General features: G+C 36.8%; 1 protein-coding gene across 1 annotated transcript in view; it reads right to left on the bottom strand.

Annotated features, from left to right (window-relative positions):
• gabrr2a (gamma-aminobutyric acid type A receptor subunit rho2a) overlaps nucleotides 1-8,968 on the bottom strand; it is a 30,284-nt gene extending 21,316 nt beyond the window's left edge. Inside the window, exons 1-2 of the mRNA XM_058398390.1 lie at nucleotides 8,554-8,968; nucleotides 4,036-4,142 (exon numbers count right to left, since the gene is read on the bottom strand). Coding sequence (XP_058254373.1) covers nucleotides 4,036-4,142; nucleotides 8,554-8,675 — 229 coding nt within the window. The 5' untranslated portion in view covers nucleotides 8,676-8,968. The remainder of the gene's footprint in view (nucleotides 1-4,035; nucleotides 4,143-8,553) is intronic.
• Nucleotides 8,969-22,682: the final 13,714 nt, after the last annotated feature.

Raw genomic sequence — 22,682 nt, 5'->3', positions numbered from 1 at the left:
TTTGCAGATGGAATTCTTACTGCTGATTGGACAAGACATCTGTCACTGTTTTTGGTTTTGTTATTGTGTTTTCTGATTTGTTATTTTGTTTTTGGATTTGTCATATTTTTTTATTTGTTTGTTTTTTTATTTGTTATTTTGTTTTTGGATTTATCTTTTTTATTTATTTATTTATTTTATTTGTTGTTTTTGTTTTGAATTGATCATAGTTTTTATTTTTTATTTGTTATTTTATTTTTGGATTCATCATATCTTTTATTTGTTTTTTACTGATTTGTTATTTTATTTATTTATTTATTTATTTATTTATTTTATTTGTTATTTTGGTTTTGGATTTAGCATAGTTTTTATATTTCTTGTTATTTTCTTTTTGGATTTATCATATTTTTTTATTTGTTTTTTTTTTCTGATTTGTTATTTTGTTTTTGTTTTGTTATTTTGTTTTGGATTTTTATTTATTTTGTTTCCATTTTTTAAAATTTTGTTTTGGATTTGTTATTTGTTTCTGATTTTTTTCTTAATTTTTATTTTGTTTTTAGATTTCTTATTGCGTTTTCGGATTTATTATTTCGTTTTTTTTTTTTGTTATTTTGTTGTTAGATTTCTTATTTTGTTTATTCGGATTTATTATAATTTGTTATTTTGTTTTGCACTTCTTAACCACTATAAAAAAGATATAAGAAACATTGATTTTTTTTTTTAACGTGACTCACATAATCCTAAAATCTGAGCTAATTTGTCAGCAGCTACACCCAAAACCATTTCTTTTCCATGTCATGTACCATTTCAGCTTGATATCGGACGAATCGGGCTAAGCAGGAACTCGGCTCGTGAGCGAAATCGATGAGCTCAAACTAATCAACTCCCTGCTACATGCCTGTCTGTGTCTGAAAGTGCCCTTGGCTGGATTTGTCCCATATCTCATTCAGCTCTAAACTTAAAACCGAACATGCGCAGCCTCGTGGGCTTGTTCGAGTGGGAGGACATGTGCTAATTGCTAACGCTGCTTGTGCTAATCCACAGCTCAATCTCGTGATGAGCTACAGTTCAGCATTGCATCCAGATGGGCAAACTCATCAAAGAACTGCTGCTTAAATCTTTAACCGGAAAAAAGCATGGAGGAACAAGTGCACACTTCAGCTGTCACTTCTAACAGCTGCACGCTGTATATCAGCACTGACGTGTCCGTGCAGGAAAAGCTCCAGATTTATTTAAGTGGAAAGGAACTATTCTTTGCTAAAAATGCCTGACCTAAACACTATACAATATGTCTATACAAACTCTTAATTATTTATTTTTAATGCAATGACCCATATATTATTAAACATAATCTGATATTTAAAAAAAAAAAAATACATGCACCAGCAACTCTAACATAATCTGTCCATCATAAAATGTCCACTAATCCCACATGCATGTAATCCATGACAGGACGAAATCCATACTGCTATGGCGTGATGTTGTGCTCTCCATTTACAAGAAACTTCTAAGTCTGAGGATTAGCCATGACCTTAAAGCGCCATTTGGTAGTTGGGCGTAGATTACAACGAAGCCTTTATTATCGCCACACATGAGTGGAATTCTTTTCTTCGCATGTCCCAGCTTGCACAGGGGCAGCTATGATGGAGCAGAGAGGGTAAAGAGCCTTGTTCGACAGTGGCAGCTTGGCAGTGCTGGGGCTTGAACCCTGACCTCCCGATCAACAACCCAGTGCCTTAACCGCTTACCCCTGATTCCTGTAAGATGTTCTACAAGAACCAACGCTAATAACTCTACAATCTTTATACCATAAAAGCATTAACGGAAAACTACACAGTAAACATTTTATCTGTCCTCCGATAACATCAAACCATACTGTGAATTCCCAGCATGCTCAGCTGGTCACAGTAGTAAACCAGTGACAGACTTCCAGCAGATCTGTGGATTCACTGGCAGCCCGAATGTTGGATGAATGCGTTCCAGTGTTTGGGCTATCTTAATCCCCTTCTGTGTGGCCCCCCGCGGAGGGTGATGCTATTCCACAAGGTACACACTGTCAGAGAGAATCACACACACGCAAGCAAGTAACACACTGCTGCGCCAAAGAAACATCAAAAAGATGGCTTCTCTGTGTCAGAGTGAGAAACTGGATTATAAAGGTTTCTATTTTTGTCAGAATCGGGAGAACTTTACTTTGGGGGAAAAAAAAAGATCCACTTTGATCCTGTAGGTGATGCATGTAAATGAAAAGAAAACTCTGTGAAACAACGTGACAAAACATGGCACTCGTCAAAACTGTTATGTTAACTGACGTGCAGAAGGGTGCAACAGATGCAGAGTAATTAATCTCATAAACTCGACTTGTGAGAAGTTCTTGACTTGTTGGGAATTTCCTAATATACTTTGGGACAAAAAAAAGCTCTTTGTTGTGCCAGGTCACAAAGGAGTTTGATGATTTTACAGCCGCCGTGCCAGAAGGAAAAGCTAAGCTCCTTTGCCACATTGTTGAGGCGGGAAGAGAATATATCTGGCTGATCAGCCTTTTAGAACGGCAACGGCATGTGAATTAAAGCCTTTTCTGACGACGTCACATGACGCACCCAAATCTGCGGGAAAAAACAAAACATGCTATGGCCATTTTAAAAAATCGCAAGCTCCTCTGAAAATCGCATAATTTCAAAGATCCTGAAGAGAGTGTATTCAGCTTTCATAGTTAATGGAATCCACTTAGCACCTAGTGGTTAAATGCAGGAACTACAACAAGTCCTAATATATTTTTTATTTTCATTTCAGGCATTTGCCAGACATCTTTATCCAGAGCGACCTACGATTGATACCATTTTTTTTTAATATAAAACTGAGGGTTAAGAGCCTTGCACAGGGGCCCAGTTTAATGGACCTGAGATTGAAACTCACAACCTTTCAATCAGGAGCCCAACACCTTAACCACTAACCTACCAAATGCCACATGCTTAAGTTTGTGTTCATTTCCATGATTGCAGTATATCAGGAGGGAATGATAAAGTGTGTGCAACCAGGTTATTATATTGATTGGAAAATTTTTGTCATCATAAAACCCAGTAATCGTAACTGGTTGTGTGTAGACTTTTTATATCCAACCAACTCTTGAAATCATTCTCCAAATAAAAGCTGTATGGGTAATGGTGCAAAATTCCAGAAGTTTTGCACATACTGTATTAGTGTGACACCAACAACCGACACCATGGTCACTAAAGTTGCTAATGATTAAAGTTAAAAGTGGGCGAACAAGCTCTGGAAATGGTCAGACGCTACTTCTGTCCTTAATAGCTGCCAACCGAGTCTGTTTGCAAACAGACAGCCAACTGTTTTCAGGACCTTCTGGCAACACAGCTGCCCAAATCTACAGCTGTATGTCTTTCCACTGTTGGATGACATTGAAGCAGATGCGATATAATATGCAACTATATAGTACTATGGAACTGTTGTTGCTCAGATGCACATCCTGGCTGAACAGACCATGGTCACCTGTTTTTGGTTTAACTGACCCTCCATGTATCTGACCAGATCACTGTGGGAATGCAGACCATGTACTATGGTAAGGGATTTTCTCACTATGTTGAGTGGAAGAAATGGGAGTAAAGAACCGGAGAGGTCCACTGGCAGAATCCAGCGCTCTCATTGACATGGCTTGGGTTCGAATCCCAAGTAAAGAGCTAACCCAGCTACTGAAGAGTTAACACTCAGTGCCAGTTCCAAGCCAGGATAAAATGGCAGGGTTGGGCATCAGGTGTAGGACCTGTGTTAAGTCAAATCTTGTGGACCAAATGATCTGCTGTTGCGACCCTGAACAGGGGGCAGCCGAAAGAACAACAATGATTAGGATAAATATTGGTGAAAGTAATGGGAATAATCTTTAGCGTAAGTCTAAGGGGCAAATACTTGGGGATAACTCATTAGAGTAAATAACTGATGTCCATTTCCAGAGTTTACAAATGGACTAAATCATGTAAATGCGTAACTATTTCCAGGAATCTATTTAACTAATTAGTAAAAAGTAAACTTTAATGACCTCACCTCCAAAAGCTGGTCTCATGGTGAAGTCATGATCATCCACTCTGAGCAGCTGCTCTGTTTTTACCTTCCTGGATTTGGTCACATCTGGAGGCTTCTTCGCCAGAGGGCTAGAGGAGAAATGATAATCGGAATGTGATTCAGTGATTCAGAATGTGATTCAGTGATTCAGAATACGATTCAGTGATTCAGAATGTGATTCAGTGATTCAGGATGTGATTCAGTGATTCAGAATACGATTCAGTGATTCAGAATGTGATTCAGGATGTGATTCAGTGATTCAGAATACGATTCAGTGATTCAGAATGTGATTCAGTGATTCAGAATGTGATTCAGGATGTGATTCAGTGATTCAGAATACGATTCAGTGATTCAGAATGTGATTCAGTGATTCAGAATGTGATTCAGTGATTCAGAATATGATTCCTTAAATTCAGTATATTTTTTAAGACAAAGCATAGAGTAGAGGAATAAAGGACTGGTTTATAGCCATTAAAATTCAAATGATGTTAATAGGAACTTTGATTTTAATAGGAAAAATGTATTTTCGTTTTAAAAAAATTCTACTGGAATTTTTATTTTTCATGTAGAACCTTATTTGATTTTTTTTTAAAGAATTATATTGGACATTTTGGATTTTTTTTTGTCTTGTAATCCTGCTGAGATCAGAACCAGCCTTTAAAGTACTTGTTATGCATTATGCATGCTGGATTTTTAACACTCCATAATACTACACCTCTGGACAATTTATGAAGAGTTCCACTCTACCATTTCTACTCACTATATCTCATCATTTCGCTTTCTTTATCACAGAGTTCCAGACTGACTGTGACACCACAGCAATGTGAGAATGGATTTCTGCTGTCCATAATAAGCTTTTCTTCTCAGCCCTTGTGCTGATGTCCTCCATGCAGGAGATTATATTCTGTGATAGTGGCTTTAGTTGGATGTTGTGTCATCTCAGTACTAAGTACCAGATGGAGGAAACGTGCGCGAGACACGTGGCCGGTGTGTGGTGTGTGAGGAGTGGCTGGACACAGCATGTGCACAGTGTGTATGACTCCATGGCTGTGTGTGCCGGATGTCTGGGTCATGTTAATTGTGCCCTGGCCTTTTCCCTTTCATTAAGGGTAAAGCTGAGTCATATTGGAAAAGAGAACAGGGTGTTAAGGGTTGGGGGATGGCTGGTTTACAAAAGGATAATAATGATAATAATAATAATAATAATAATAATAATAATAATAATAATAATAATAATAATAATAATAATATTTTTACCCTCATCCTTATTATACTTATCATCCCCATTTTTAGCACAAAAATCCTCCTTCTGCACATTCATCATCATCATCATCATCATCATCATCATCATCATCATTATCATCAAAATCAAATAGCACACTCAGGCTACTAATTTTCACAGTGATCTTAATAACGGTCATCACAATCAGCAATCTCATCAAAGCTTTTTTTTTTAAATCATCATCATCAACATCAACATCATCATCATCATCATCATCATCACCATCATCATCAGCAAAATGCAACCACCAAGCTGACCATGATGATGATTCTGATTTTGATGATCATAATAACCATTCTTGTCATTTTATATAAGTAGCATCATCAATCTCATCATCATCATCATCATCATCATCCTCACTCTTATCTCATCATCATCATCATCATCATCCTCACTCTTATCTCATCATCATCATCATCATCCTCAATCTTATCTCATCATCATCATTATCATCATCATCACTCTTATCTCATCATCATCATCACTCTTGTCATCATCATCATCATCATCATCATCACTCTTATCTCATCATCATCATCATCATCATCACTCTTATCTCATCATCATCACTCTTATCTCATCATCATCATCATCATCATCATCATCATTATCATCATCATCACTCTTATCTCATCATCATCATCATCACTCTTATCTCATCATCATCATCATCATCATCATCACTCTTATCTCATCATCATCATCATCATCATCATCACTCTTATCTCATCATCATCACTCTTATCTCATCATCATCATCATCATCATCATCATTATCATCATCATCACTCTTATCTCATCATCATCATCATCATCATCATCACTCTTATCTCATCATCATCATCACTCTTATCTCATCATCATCATTATCATCATCATCACTCTTCTCATCATCATCATCACTCTTATCTCATCATCATCATCATCATCATCATCACTCTTATCTCATCATCATCATCATCATCATCACTCTTATCTCATCATCATCATCATCATCATCATCCTCACTCTTATCTCATCATCATCATCATCATCATCATCATCATCATCATCACTCTTTTATCATTGTCATCATCACTATTATCTCATTGTCATCATCATCATCATCATCACTCTTATCTCATCGTCATCATCATCATCATCATCATCATCACTCTTATCTCACTGTCATCATCATCATCATCATCATCATCATCACTCTTGTCTCACTGTCATCATCATCATCATCATCATCATCATCACTCTTGTCTCATCGTCATCATCATCATCATCATCCTTATCTCATCGTCGTCATCATCATCATCACTCTTATCTCACTGTCATCATCATCATCATCATCACTCTTGTCTCATCGTCATCATCATCATCCTTATCTCATCGTCGTCATCATCATCATCATCATCATCATCATCATCACTCTTGTCTCATCATCATCATCATCATCATCATCATCATCATCATCATTCTTATCTCATCGTCGTCGTCATCATCATCATCATCATCATCATCATCACTCTTATCTCACTGTCATCATCATCATCATCATCATCATCATCACTCTTATCTCATCGTCATCATCATCATCATCACTCTTATCTCACTGTCATCATCATCATCATCATCATCATCACCACTCTTGTCGCATCATCATCATCATCATCATCATCATCATCATCATCATCATCATCATCATTCTTATCTCATCGTCGTCGTCATCATCATCATCATCATCATCATCATCATCACTCTTATCTCACTGTCATCATCATCATCATCATCACTCTTATCTCATCGTCATTATCATCATCATCATCATCATCACTCTTGTCTCATCGTCATTATCATCATCATCACTCTTATCTCATCGTCATTATCATCATCATCATCATCATCATTCTTATCTCATCGTCGTCATCATCAACATTATCATCATCATCATCACTCTTATCTCATTGTCATCATCATCATCATCATCATCACTCTTATCTCATTGTCATCATCATCATCATCATCACTCTTATCTCATCGTCATCATCATCATCATCATCATAATCATCACTCTTATCTCATCGTCATCATCATCATCATCATCATCATCACTCTTATCTCATCGTCATCATCATCATAATCATAATCATCACTCTTATCTCATCGTCATCATCATCATAATCATAATCATCATCCTCATCAACTAAATAGCAAATGACCACTATATTGATCCTGATTATAATGATCACAATCAGCATTCTTGTCATTTTACATCTGTAGCATCATCACCCTCATCATCAACATCATCATCATCATCCCATCATCATCCCATCATCATGCCATCATCACTAAATAGCAAACTGACCACTATAATGATCCTGATTATAATGAGCATAATCAGCATTCTTGTCATTTTACATCTGTAGCATCATCACCCTCATCATCGTCTTCATCATCATCATCCCCACCGCTATCTTCATGCCAACATCACTAAATAGCAAACTGACCACTAAAATGATCCTGATTGTAATGAGCACAATCGGCATTCTTGCCATTTCACATCTGTAGCATCATCACTCTCATCATCACCCTCATCATCATCCTCATCATCATCATCATCAGCAGCAGCATCAGGTATCATCACTATTATCTTAATAATAATCACTGATCCGATGAAAATCATTAAAACTAAACTGCATTTCTATGAAAACCTTTGTACGTATTTAGTATTGACCATCATCATCATCATCATCATCATCACCAAATAGCAAACTGACTACCACAATGATCCTAATTATAATGATCATAATTACCATTCTTGTCTTTTTTAAAATCTGTAGCATCCTCCTCCTCTTTCTCCCAATCATTATCATCATCATCATCATCAGATACCAACTTATTATCACTAATATTATAATCACACATCTGTAGCATCATCATCATCATCATCATCATCAGATACCAACTTATTATCACTATTATCATAGTCATAACCCCCATCCTTTAGTATCGTTAGTTGCAAGACCGTCATCATCATCATCATCATCATTAATGACAACAACAAACAAACGTGCCATTAAATTATTCTTAAAAACAATGGACAGATTTTCGCCCTAACAGGAACAATCCACTTTACAGCAGCGAGCTCAGACCTAAATGCCCGCTCCTCTTAGACTTCTTAAACCAGTCTCGCGCTTCATTTAGTGTTGAAATTAAAAAGCAGCACTCACACTCCCCGCTTCTCGGTCTCAGCTCCGGTCCAGCGTTTCTCACGCGCTGCGCTGTAACTCCTGCACTCCTCCACAGGAACCAGACACACGGCTACAATCAGCAAGAGCTCCAGACCAGGCATCCTGCGCTTCACCCTGCACGGCCACCCTGCACGCGGATCATCCCTGAGCACTCGGACCCGGGATCGGCGGCATCGCTCCGGTCAGAGCGCGCGACTGGCTACACCGCGCATCGCTATGGCAACCGTTTAAATCTCACCGCTATAAGTACTCCTCCTGCTCGCGCGCGCTATTGGTTATAAAACAGGTTGCCAGATTGGGCGGACAAATTTTCTTAACTAGTGTTGCCAACTCTTTACAGGGGGAAAAGTAGCCGATGTTTGGTCAGAGAACTCGCCGGATGACGTCATGGTCCAACCTGCATAATGGCTGAAACGTCATGACTATTTGCATATCAGATGGGTTACACGAAGAAGGAACAATGTCTTTGAAGACACTCAGGCTTTCATCAGAATAAACAACAAAATAATTGAGTAAATGAAAGGAACAAGTGTGGATAAAATAACACAATTTTATTACTGTAAATTGTGAGAAGAAGACCAGGGACCGGACAAGCAGCGGCTATCAGTGATTGGTGGTTGGGAACAAAAGTGGTCAGTGATTGGTTCTTTGGAAATAATGATGATCAGTGATTGGTTAATTAGGAATAAGGATGATCAGGAATTGTTTCTTTAGGAATAATGATGATCAGTGATTGGTTAGTTGAGAATAATGATGATTAGTGATCGTTTTTAGGGAAAAATGATGATTAGTGATGGGTTAATTAGGAATAATGATGAACAGTGATTGGTTGTTTAGGAATAATGATGATAATTGATTGTTTTTGGGAATAATGATGATAATTGATTGTTTTTGGGAATAATGATGATAAGTGATTGGTTAGTTGGGAAAATGTTGATCAGTGATTGGTCAATTAGGAATAATAATGATCAGTGGTTGTTTTTTGGATATAATAATGATCAGTGATTGGTTAGTTGAGAATAATGATGATTAGTGATCGTTTTTAGGGAAAAATGATGATTAGTGATTGGTTAATTAGGAATAATGATGAACAGTGATTGGTTGTTTGGGAATAATGATGATAATTGATTGTTTTTAGGGAATAATGATGGTCAGAGATTGTTTTTAGGGAAAGATGTTGATCAGTGATTGGTTCTTTGGGAATAATGATGATTAGTGATTGGTTAGTTGGCAACAATGATAATCAGTAATTAGTTGATTAGGAATAATAATGATCAGTGATTGTTTTTTGGGAATAATAATGATCAGTGTTGGGTTAGTTGGGAAAAAGTTGATTAGTGATTGGCTCTTTGGGAATAATGATGATCAGTGATTGGCCTTTAGGGATTAATGATGATCAGTGATTGGTTAATTAGGAATAATGTTGATCAGCGATTATTTCTTTGGGAATAATGATGATTATTGATTGGTTAATTAATAATCATCTTTTAGGGAATAATTATGATCAGTGATTGGTTCTTGGTGAATAATGATGAACAGTGATTGGTTAATTAGGAATAATGATGATCAGTGATTGGTCATACAGAGATACAGGCTTGCATAAGAGATCACTCACTGGAGGAGAGTCAGGAAAACAGTAACTGTAATGAACTATATAAAATGAAAACAGGTTAATAACAAATATTTACATTTAAGTCTATTTCAAACTCTATTTCCTGGCCTTGTTTGAGCTTACCCTGCTATAGACCATCACACTTCCTCATTCTCTCGTTTGAAGCTGTTTCTGATTGTGGCTCAGATTACCTTGATGGAAATTGGATTCTTTTCATGTTTGGAACGGCTTCTTTACAAAGAAACCACAGAGCTAAGAAGGTAGTCATGCTGGTGAATTTGGAGTGAATGAGATGAATGATGTGTCACATTTCTGTTTCACCACACCCAGAAAACTGCTCTAATGTGAAATTGCAAGGAGTAAAAATTCTACGGGTGGTTTGTGTATTAGTTCTAGTGTTTACTGTGGCAGATGAAATGAGGAAGAAGGTCAGATTCGGTTCAAGGGTTTCGATCTGAATTAGTTCTTTTCTTTTGTAACACAGTGAAGGGACACGACGAACTTCAGCATACGTTATCGTTCCTGTAGAAACCGATCATTTACAGACGACTAGTATATAAATAATATAAATATCTACGATTGAAACTAAACAGATTTAAATAAGCATGCTGTTATTTAACAAAGAACAAAGTGCATAATAATTGGAACGAGTCTCCAGTGTCAGTGTTTTTGCATTACTTTTTGTACGAGTCACAATTTGTGTTTTTATCTTTAAAAGGCTTCAAAATAATAATATAAGTGATAACAAGAACTAACTCGCTTTGTGGAAGTTCCACAACATTAAGTGTAGCTATAAATGGATAAAAGTGTGTAGAACAGTGTTGTGGTGCACAAGGAATAAATAAAACACTCAGACCATTTTTGATAACAAGACGTCCTGAAGTATTTTACTCTTTACTCACGTCTATGAATCTTTAAAACAGCCCCATAAATATATTTATCCTGGAGGGTGTGTGATATTCTGGGAATACCCCAGTGGTCAGGAATCTTGTTGTTTTGGGGTCGGGTTCGGTGCCTCGGGTGTCGTTGTTCCACAGCAGCAGATGGTGTGTCGCTTTTACGCACATCCTCCTTCCCTCCATCCCTCCCTCCCTCTCACTCACTCAGCTTTGTGAAGCTGCAGTTCAGCTTATCTGGGATTTCAAGGCGATTCCCTGCTGCCACTCCTGAGCTCTGCGTCCACACGGCACCTGACACCGAACCTCTGCCTCTGTCTCTGCCTCTCTCATCTCCCCAGCATCTCTTATGTAAAACATAGCTTTCAATATTTCAAGAATAAATCTAGCTGGATGTTTTATGTGGATGTTTTTTTATTTTAGGATGCCATGACAAGCTAATATAACTTTGAACTAATATATGCAAAGAATAATATTTATAAATATCTATTAAAAAAAACCCTTGATGCTAAATACTCTTTAATCGTAACATTATAGCTTATTTCTGTAATGCCTACATTGATCAAAATGCTCAAGTGCAAATGTTAAGGGGCAAAAGTTTGTACCCCCCCCCCCCCGTTCATTTTACAGTTTATCTACGACACATGAATTCATTTATTTTTCATTCCTCACTGAAAATCCATTACAAAACCCAGCCTAAATATTACAGCAATTGTTTCACAGTCAGAAATGATTTTAATTAGTAAGTGCAAAAGTTTGCACCCTCATAAAAGAAAATATTCCAGTTAGTTCTGTGCACAGTTTTTGAGTGATAAGTCAATTGTAGCCTAGTAAGTTAATTAAATTCTGATGCATTAAAAACACAAAGGGGGTACAAACTTTTGCACAAGTCGCATACAAGCTGGATAAAAATGTTATTTCCAAAAATAAGTAACATGAATTTTTTATGGCTTATTTTAAAGTAGGAAGAGTAAAAAAAAAAGGGCTCAAATGCTCACACTGTTTGATGTGAGGAGACAAATGAATAATTTCTAGGGATCTGGAAAGCTTTTACAGGATGAAGAGAGTCTTCAGTCCCCATGCAGTGGTTCTGAAGGTTTGCACGATGTATCTCGGACAACGTGTCTGCAACGATCCTGTAGCTGAACAAAAACATCCGTATCAGTACTACGGAGCCGTAGGAATATTTATAACTTTTATAGAATCAGAGGAGAGGGTTTTAATAGATTTTCTGTTTTATTTATCTCTGATTAGTAGAGAAGATTTCAAACCATAGAGAAAAGAAATCACACTTGGGGGGGGGGGGATGTAAAAATGCTATTTATTTAGTGTGGTAGAGAAAACGTATAACACTGAAAAGCATCTCGAGTGAAAAACAATCAATTCTTTTTGTCCTATTGTAAGGATGAACTGTAGCTGTAATAAGAGAAGAAACAAAGGTCCAGGAAGTGGACCATATTTTAGGACCTGCTGTCCTCCATGTTAAAGAAAACAGTTTAAAAGAAAGCTTCTGATTGGATCGTTGTATTTGATTTATTAATGCTTCGGATCCGTAATAATCAAGTTTTAAGAAATAATACTTAATCTTTTTTAACTAAAGTGACTGAAATACTTCCAGCTCACACCAGGAGGCGTAAGTTATGCTATAAAATGGCTTACTTTCACTGGAAAAACAAGGCTCGTAAATTCCGATGTCATGTTCGTTGCTTAAGCAAGGAATTTTATATAACTCGACATTTTTGGGGCGTGGCTTATACGCAAGAGTATCGCATGAAGGACAGCATGTCCTCATTTTCCCAAGAAAGTACACTAGACATTTTCCCCACATACGTAATGATCGCTTTCTCCCTCACCCCCATTTTATCTTGTATCCTGAAGGTACTTTTAATCATTTTCTTCTCCCGCATTCAATAACCAAGTCCTCAATTGTTCTAACAAGGCACGTAACAAGAATGCCTGATGTTTGATGTCTAATGGGTCAGATCAGAAGTCTTTTTGAAGTGAAATTATATTTTCCAATTAGCCCAGAGGTCAACATCACAGTTCTTTTGATTAAAGTCATGTTTGCTGACGGAATAATGACATGTCTTTCATGAAGCAGGAAGCTCCTGAATGATAACGAAGAGCGCGAATGAGACACAGAACAAACAGCGTCAGAGTCAGTCAAGGACAAAGAGTTCGGTGTAACAATGAACCCTTAATGCAAAGGAATTACAGTTTAGTCATTGAGATTCTTCAAGTGGGCAATAGGGACGGCATCAATCCTGACAGGAAGCGTAGACAGAAGTGTAATTTTCAGACACGATATTTGGTGAATGTTTTGTCTCGAACAATTCAGATGACACGAAGGCAATCAAAAACACACAAAATTCCATATTGTTATTGAATTCTGATTTTTTCAGAAGGTTCTTGTGTTCTAATTCAAAACCAGTCGCTCTATAGTCACGCTAAATCAAAATATTAAAAACTCATTCTCAGGGACTGGTATGAAAGACCAGAGTCGGGGAGCATGGTGGCTTAGTGGTTAGCACTGTTACCTCACAGCAAGAAGGTCCGGGGTTTGAATCCTGGGTTCAAACAGGCAGGGTCCTTTCTGTGTGGAGTTTGCATGTTCTCCCCCTGTGTGGGTTTACTCTGGTTTCCTCCCACAGTCCAAAAACATGTACGTTAGGTTGATACATTAAATTGCCCATGAATGTGTGTGTAGTTGTCAGTCTATATCACCCTGTGATGAACTGGTGACCTGTCCAGGGTGTACCCCTGCCTTTCGCCCAATGTGTGCTGGGATAGGCTCCAGCAGATCCCCGTGACCCTAATTAGGAATAAAGCGGGTACAGAAAATGGATGGAAGGAGTCTCCAGTTCCGGTGTTTCCCAACACTTTTCCGCTACAGAATAAGTACTGTAATTGTTTAACTGTTGATTAAAGTGAACGTTTCATGCCTTGCATTATATATATTCACATCTCAGCAGCAAGCGAGCGCAGACTCAGATCTGCTGTTTACTCATCCAAAATTTCTGCCTTAAACTCCTCTTCAAAGGCCTTTCTAGATTGTTCTCATGCAACAGCAGAGGCAACTGTTGTGCAGGCACCCTGCTGTAAGGTTATGAAATATTCACGAAAGACAAGAAAAGAGAAACAATGTCTTCCCCGATCATAACTCCCAGTCTGGGTTTTGAAGTAGGAGCAGTAATAAATGTTATTGGAACTCGTGTGTAAGTCTTCCGTTTTATTTCCTGATTTGTTCCATGACTTCTTGAGTATCGGCAATTTGAGTTTCGTCTTCCTCTAGCTACATGGCTGCTAGTGTTTCAGTTTCTTAAATTCTTAAATCTGATTGGTCAGATTTCTAGAACAGCAGCTCTGACAGTCGTTCCAGCTGTAATTCAAATTATTTTAATATATTAATTATATTAGAAGAAGGCTTTATTATAGCTACGATACAGCCCCCCTGGAGCAGAGAGGGTTAAGGGCCTTGCTTGCAACAGTGGCAGATTGGGGGTGCTGGGGCTTGAACCCCAATCTTCCAATCAACAACCCAGAGCCTTAACCACTTGAGTTACCACCACCCCTATATAATAATAATAATAATAATAATAATAATAATAATAATAATGCAAAAAGTACTTATAAAAATATATATGTCAAATTCATAGGAGGAGTCTCCAGCATCAGCACTCTGTAACATTCCATATCCTTCCCTAAGTTTTCTTTTCTTGAAGATGGCAAACATTGTGTGCTTGCAGTTTCCAGTAACAAACTGCACCTTATTAAATTCACAGAGAAAGCAAGGGAACGAGTTTATAGCGGTCGTTACTCAATATAAGGGATAATTAGAAACTTCTTTCGAACATTAGCAAAGAAAGGAAGCAGGGAAAATGAATACAATAGACACAATACAATATAGAACTAAACTCCAGCTGTTGGAGACAATAACCACTACACTCACAACGCACACAACATACAAGATACCGGAGTCTCATCTTAATTTTAATCATCTTCTCATTTTAATTATTTTAATATACTTAACATACATATCTGCTCACGTTTGCACTCGCCCTATTTTGCATGTTTTGTACAGTTACTCTTGTATATCTGTTTACGATTGCATTTTGGTCCATCTGGTTTTCATTTTTATCTGTTTACATCTTTCAATTCAATTCAATTCAATTTTATTTCTTTTGCACTTTTAACAATGGACATTGTCTCAAAACAGCTTCACAGAACAGAAGAAATATGGTACAAACTTCTAAGAATTAATATTAGACAAAATATTCCCTAATGGGTGAGCCTGAGGCGAGGAAAAACTCCCTTAGATGGTAAGAGGAAGAAACCATGAGAGGAACCAGACTTAAAAGGGAACCTCATCCTCATTTGGGTCACACCAGAGAGTGTGATTATGAATAATGTCCTTTATACAGTCAGTTGGAGTTGTGTGATGGAGATCCAGCATATGTAGAATGTTCTTTTGTGTATTGATAAGGAGGTTGTTGTCCTCAGGGTCCACTTGGGATTTGGCATCTTCTCTTCGAATGTCCAAAATCTTCATGAAGCAGAATCCAACTGGAGCTGGTCCATCTCTGGACACCTCGGGATACTCGCAGGGTTCGCCTCTTCTCACTGAAGGTCCGAGATCTTCATTTGCATCTATTCACACTTACTTTCTGTCTCATCTGTTTACATTGTAGGTGTGTGAATGTGTGAGTGAGCCTTCATTTCACTGTACAGCTGTACTGCTAGAATTCTATTCTATTCTATTACATTCTATTCAATAGAATATAGAACTATACAGTGGAATTGGTGTGGCGTCTCACTTGACCTCATGGTCTGTTTACGAGGCTTATAGTCTGAAGGAAGACAGTGGTTATGAAGCTGTGAAACCTGGCTTGTCGTTCTCTGTTGCCTTTTTAAAAAATGTCAATGTCAGGAAAAGTGTGAGCGGGCAATTGAACGGTCAGCCTCTATTCCCTCCTGCGGTTTTCGTACTCGTCCTGCGGCATTTCCGGAAGGCAGAATATATTAAAATACTCCCAGTATTGCTTATACATTTAGAATAAGACCAATCCAAATTCCTACAGGAGATAAATATAGATGTCTGCCTGTAGACGACGTAGCAGATGTTTGGATGTCTCCTGGGTGGTAAAGCCTACAGGGTGAGCGAACATGTTCGATTTTGGGGTACTTGCTTTTTGAGTGTGTGAAAACTAGTAGAGCTGTTAAACTGCCAAGACTTTTCTCCACTTAAATCTTAATTTATTGTTGCAGACAAAGCTGTGTTTAACCCCTTTAACCCGTACGCTGGCGTTAGGACTTGTGGGACGTTTTCAATCAGTATAAACAAATGAATAATTTTCTGGCTGCGATATAAAATGAGTCAGGACTCTGTTGGCTTTCAGTGTGTTTTAGACGTCTGTTGGATAACCTACTGTACAGAGAATTTTACTGGTTGAAGATAAACACCTTAGAATTTTAGCTGCTTATGAACAAGCACTTGGGAGAGCAGAACTGGGTTTGATATTAGGATTTACTTTGAACGCTTGTGTGGATAAATCTTTTGTTTTGGGGAAATTTTTGGATTAATTTCTTGCCTCTAGTATAGCTAGGGAGACACAGAAATACTTACAAAAACAGCAAGTTACTCTCTCATTATCTTAAGCCATTAGGTTCTTTTGGTGTTACTAAGATAGTGGTAAGATAGTGTAAGATAATTTGACTCATTATTTCAAGCTAGTATCTTGCTATTCTAACTTAATACCTCATTATTTCAAGCTATTATATTGCTATGCTTACTTACTATCTTGTTACTTCAAGCTATGTTGTTACTCTGACCCGCGATCTCATTATCTCAAGGTTATCTCACGATCAAAATGTAATATCTCACTGCTTCAAGATACTACAATGTTAAAATAATTAGTTGCGGTAATAAAACATATATACCATCTTAAAAATACTCAAGATAGCAAGCTGAAATGACGAGATAAAATAAAAAAGAAAATCTACAAGATATTAATTTTGAATAAGAGATGTTTTAAATAATATGAGATACGTTAATAGCATTTCAACACTTTTTTTTCTCTCAAGGCTTCTGTAGTAATAAAGGGAAAAGGAAATTCTTCCGATTTGATCGTCTCTTGGGGAAAAACAATATCTTAATATTTGTAATCTTTCTGACAGGAGACAGAAATAACCGAATATTTGTTGCGACTTTTATTATCTCATTATTTCAAGACAGTATTTTGCTACTTAATACCATATTATTTCAGGCTATTATGGTGTGACTTTTCCTTACTTTCTCATTATTTCAAGATATTTTACTACGTTTAATAGCTTTAACAAGATAAGGTTGTTACTTATTTCAAGATTCTGACCTAATACCACATTTATTCCAACGTTTTATATTGTCACTTTTACTCATTATCTCATTGTTTCAAGATAGTATGTAGCTATTTTGACCTAATATCTTCCAAATTCAAGATACGGTGCTACTTCCTCAAGATATTTTGACTGACTCTCTCATTGTTTCAATAGAGTATTTTGACCTAATACCACAATATCTCAAACTATTATGTTATTACTTTTGCTTACCTTTAAATATCTTTCTGACAGGAGACAGAAATAACTGAATATTTCTGATACATGGAAAGAGAGTTTTAGGTTTTATGTCATATTTTTTATTAGTAATATTCTTTATTAATTTATTGCCTCTAGTAGGCTAGGGAGAAACAGAAATACTTATGAAACACGACAAATTTCAAAAAGTTTGGAGTGTCTATTTGCACATGAGCTTCATATTAACCAAAAACTGTGGAGTGGACATTCACTGCTGAACATGGACACAACAAAATCTCTCTCTCTCTCAACTGTTAAAACGAATTGACCGAAAGGTAAGAAGTGCATTTCCTCCAGAGCTAGTGCTTTTCTTCAATAAAATCATGTCGTTCATCATGTTTGTCATTTGATGACAGTCCAGACTTCCCCAGCATTTACATGCTGTACAAATTAGCGTGATACGCAAATATATCCTGAATATTAACAGCTTCCTTACGGATTGATTCACAGATTCTTATTAAGCTTCGTTTTTTTTGCATTAATGTGTGAATCCATTTAATATCTCATGCATAAAGCATTATTCACCAGTTATTATGATGATAGGTTATCAAAAATCCACATTTTCTCATTATTTTTAGGATATGTTGTTACTTTTACTCGCTATCTCGTTATTCCAAGATAGTATGTTGTTATTATTCTATCATCAAAACCATAATATCTAATGAACTGCACTGTTCAATTCTACAACTGAGACTTAGTGCAGAGGAATTGTTGATTAAATGGATGAACATTAGATTTTTATCCTGAAAAATCGAAATTCTTCACAACATTGTGTGGGTTTTAGAACCAAACAAGCAACAGATGTCTTGTTAACGTGAAATAATTCTCACAACGCTGGAGCAAAAAGTAGATTTCATTAATTGTGCAATGCATATTTCATTAGTTGAACCTCATTTGCATAAGCAAGAGATTCATGGTGATATCTATTGTTTGAAAGAAGAAAAAAATCACTCTGTGGAGTGTTTTTACTACAAAATTAAGCATCAGATCAATCAAACCCCCCCCCCCAAACCTCTTTTCCCAAATTTACACTCCGAGGAACCATGACTATAGAAATATGTCAGAAATAATGAATAACCAGGAACTCTCTGTAGAATTTCCCTGTAGCAGTGGCTTTAGCATCAGATTTGCCTGCAGCTTACTCAACCATTGCTACTGAGTAAATGGAGTTTAGGAGATTATAAAATCCAAACATGAAATTGTCTTACATAACCGACCGTGGCTTCGCTACACACAATTTAGCGTCCGTACCAAGAGGAGCAGCTGTTACATCATCAAGCTCTGACCTCATCAGGGTCACCGGCTCTCGTGTTGAAGGAAAAGATTCATTGGGGATTACACATGGTGCTTTACACACACACACACATCACTCTTTCCAATGAAACTTTGACATGTTGCCAACTATCCAGATTTAGGGTCATTTTAGTATGGTGTGGTCGTCAGCAGATCCTCCAGAGGTCAAAGGTCATTCTCTTATCAAGGCTGCATTGCAGCAAATGTGTGTGTGTGTGGATTCGTTTGAACAAAAGCATCGCTGTTGCTGTTGGCTGCTCGCACAATAGCAGAGGAGGATGAAAAGGTGCTCAGCTTTAAACAGAAACATCTTATTTTGACTTTTATTTTATTATTTCAAGCTATTATGTTGCGACTTTAACTCATTTATCTCATTGTTTCAAGATAGTATGTTGTGACTAGTTATCTCATTATTTCAAGACGGTGTTTTGCTATTTTGACTTATAATATCTTCTCATTTCAAGATATGTTGTTACTTTAACATTTTGATTTACTATCTCATAATTTCAAGATAGTATTTTGCTACTTTGACTTAATACCATATTATTTAAGGCTATTATGTCATAACTTTTCTTCAAGATAGCACTTAGATAGTTAGATAGTACTTAGATAGAAAGATTTTCTTCAAGATAGTACAAGAACTTTTTTTCAAGATAGTATGTTTTTAATATATTTCATATCTTTAACAAGATATGTTACTTATTTCAAGATTTTCAATTAATACCACATTTTCAAGCTATTATGTTGTGACTTTTACTCATTATTTCAAGATAGTATGTTGCTATTTTGACTTAATATCTTCTATTTTCAAGAGATTTTGTTACTTCAAGATATCTCATTATTCCAAGAGAGTATTTTGCTACTTTGACCCAATACCACATTATCAAGCTATTACTGTTACTTTAACTTACTATCTCATTATTTCAAGACAGTATGTTGCTATTTTGACTTAATATCTTCTAATTTCAAGATACACTATATTGCCAAAAGTATTCGCTCACCTGCCTTGACTCACATATGAACCTAAGTGACATCCCATTCCTAATCCATAGGGTTCAATATGACGTCGGTCCACCCTTTGCAGCTATAACAGCTTCAACTCTTCTGGGAAGGCTGTCCACAAGGTTTAGGAGTGTGTTTATGGGAATTTTTGACCATTCTTCCAGAAGCGCATTTGTGAGGTCACACACTGATGTTGGACGAGAAGGCCTGGCTCTCAGTCTCCGCTCTAATTCATCCCAAAGGTGTTCTATCGGGTTGAGGTCAGGACTCTGTGCAGGCCAGTCAAGTTCATCCACACCAGACTCTGTCATCCATGTCTTTATGGACCTTGCTTTGTGCACTGGTGCACAGTCATGTTGGAAGAGGAAGGGGCCAGCTCCAAACTGTTCCCACAAAGTTGGGAGCATGGAATTGTCCAAAATGTCTTGGTATGCTGAAGCATTCAGAGTTCCTTTCACTGGAACTAAGGGGCCAAGCCCAGCTCCTGAAAAACAACCCCACACCATAATCCCCCTCCACCAAACTTTACACTTGGCACAATGCAGTCAGACAAGTACCGTTCTCCTGGCAACCGCCAAACCCAGACTCGTCCATCAGATTGCCAGATGGAGAAGCGCGATTCGTCACTCCAGAGAACGCGTCTCCACTGCTCTAGAGTCCAGTGGCGGCGTGCTTTACACCACTGCATCCGACGCTTTGCATTGCACTTGGTGATGTATGGCTTGGATGCAGCTGCTCGGCCATGGAAACCCATTCCATGAAGCTCTCTGCACACTGTTCTTGAGCTAATCTGAAGGCCACATGAAGTTTGGAGGTCTGTAGCGATCGACTCTGCAGAAAGTTGGCGACCTCTTCGCATTATGCGCCTCAGCATCCGCTGACCCCGCTCCGTCAGTTTACGTGGCCTACCACTTCGTGGCTGAGTTGCTGTCGTTCCCAAACACTTCCACGTTCTTATAATACAGCTGACAGTTGACTGTGGAATATTTAGGAGTGAGGAAATTTCACGACTGTATTTGTTGCACAGGTGGCATCCTATCACAGTTCCACGCTGGAATTCACTGAGCTCCTGAGAGCGATCCATTCTTTCACAAATGTTTGTAAAAACAGTCTGCATGCCTAGGTGCTTGATTTTATACACCTGTGGCCATGGAAGTGATTGGAACACCTGATTCTGATTATTTGGATGGGTGAGCGAATGCTTTTGGCAATATAGTGTATGTTGTTACTTTAGCTGCAAGATATTTTGACTTACTAGCTCAATATTTCAAGATGGTCTGTTTCTATTATCTCCTTTAATTCTAGATAGTGTTACTTTTACTCATTATTTCAAGATGTTGTTACTTCCATCCATCCATCCATTTTCTATACCCTCTTTATTCCTAATTAGGGTCACGGGGATCTGCTGGAGCCTATCCCAGCACACAGTGGGCGAAAGGCAGGGGTACACCCTGGACAGGTCACCAGTCCATCACAGGGCCTCTTGTTACTTATACTATCTCATTATTTTAAGATTCGACTTAATATCTTCTAATTTCAAAATATGTTGTTACTTCAAGATATTTTGATTTAGTATCTCATAATTTCAAGATAGTATATTTTGACTTAATACCACATTGTCTCAAATTAGTATGCTGTTACTTTTACTATCTCATTATCCCAAGTCATTATGTTCTTTTACTGTATCTCACTGTTTCAAGATATGTTGCTATTACTTAACATCCGTTCATTCAAGATTACTTTTACTCATTATCCCATTATCTAAAGATAATTTTTTACTTACTATCTCATTATTTCAAGATATTATGTTGTTACTTAAACTTTCTCATTATTTCAAGATAGTACGTTGCTATGTTGACTCTAATTACAAGATATGCTTTTACTTTAGCTTCAAAATGTTTTAACTTACCATTTCAAGACAGTATGTAAGTAAAGTTATTTTGATTCATCTCCTCGAGATTCTAGATAGTGTTACTTTTACTTATTATCTCAAGGTAGTATGTTGCAAGTTTTACTTACTATCTCATTGTTTCAAGGTAGTATGTTGCTATTTTGACTTAATACCCCATTATCTCAAACTATTATCTTGTTACTTTTACTTACTATCTCATTATTTCAAGCTATTATGTTCTTTTAGTGTTACTGACATAGTAGTTAGACAGTTTAAGAGAATATCTCAAGATATTTTGACTCAACATCTCTAGTAAAAATTACATCCTATCTCATTATTCAAAGATAGTATCTAGCTACTTTGACTTAATACCTCATTATTTCAAGCTATTATATTGCTATGCTTACTTACTATTTCATTATCTCAAGATTATCTCATGATTTCAATTTAATATTTCATTATTTCAAGATACTATCTTGTTAAAATAATTAGTTAAGATAACAATATATATATATATATATATATATATATATATATATATATATATATATATATATATACATATATATATATATATATATAAATAAATACTCAAAAGAGCAAGATGAGATATTGAGCTAAAATGAAAAAAGAAAATGACAAGATATTAATTTTGACATGACGAGATCTTAATTTAAACCATGATATGGATGTTTTAAATAATATGAGATAAGTTAATAGCATTTCAACATTTTTTTTCTTTGCAGCTCAAGGCTTCTGTAGTAAAAAAAAAAAAAAAGGTGAAAAAATTCTAATTTGTTTGGCT

Source organism: Hemibagrus wyckioides, linkage group LG09 (assembly GCF_019097595.1).
Source record: "Hemibagrus wyckioides isolate EC202008001 linkage group LG09, SWU_Hwy_1.0, whole genome shotgun sequence".
In the NCBI taxonomy this organism is placed as follows: Eukaryota; Metazoa; Chordata; class Actinopteri; order Siluriformes; family Bagridae; genus Hemibagrus; species Hemibagrus wyckioides.
Note: the sequence above shows the minus strand (reverse complement) of the source record. Positions and strands in the feature narration are given on the sequence as shown.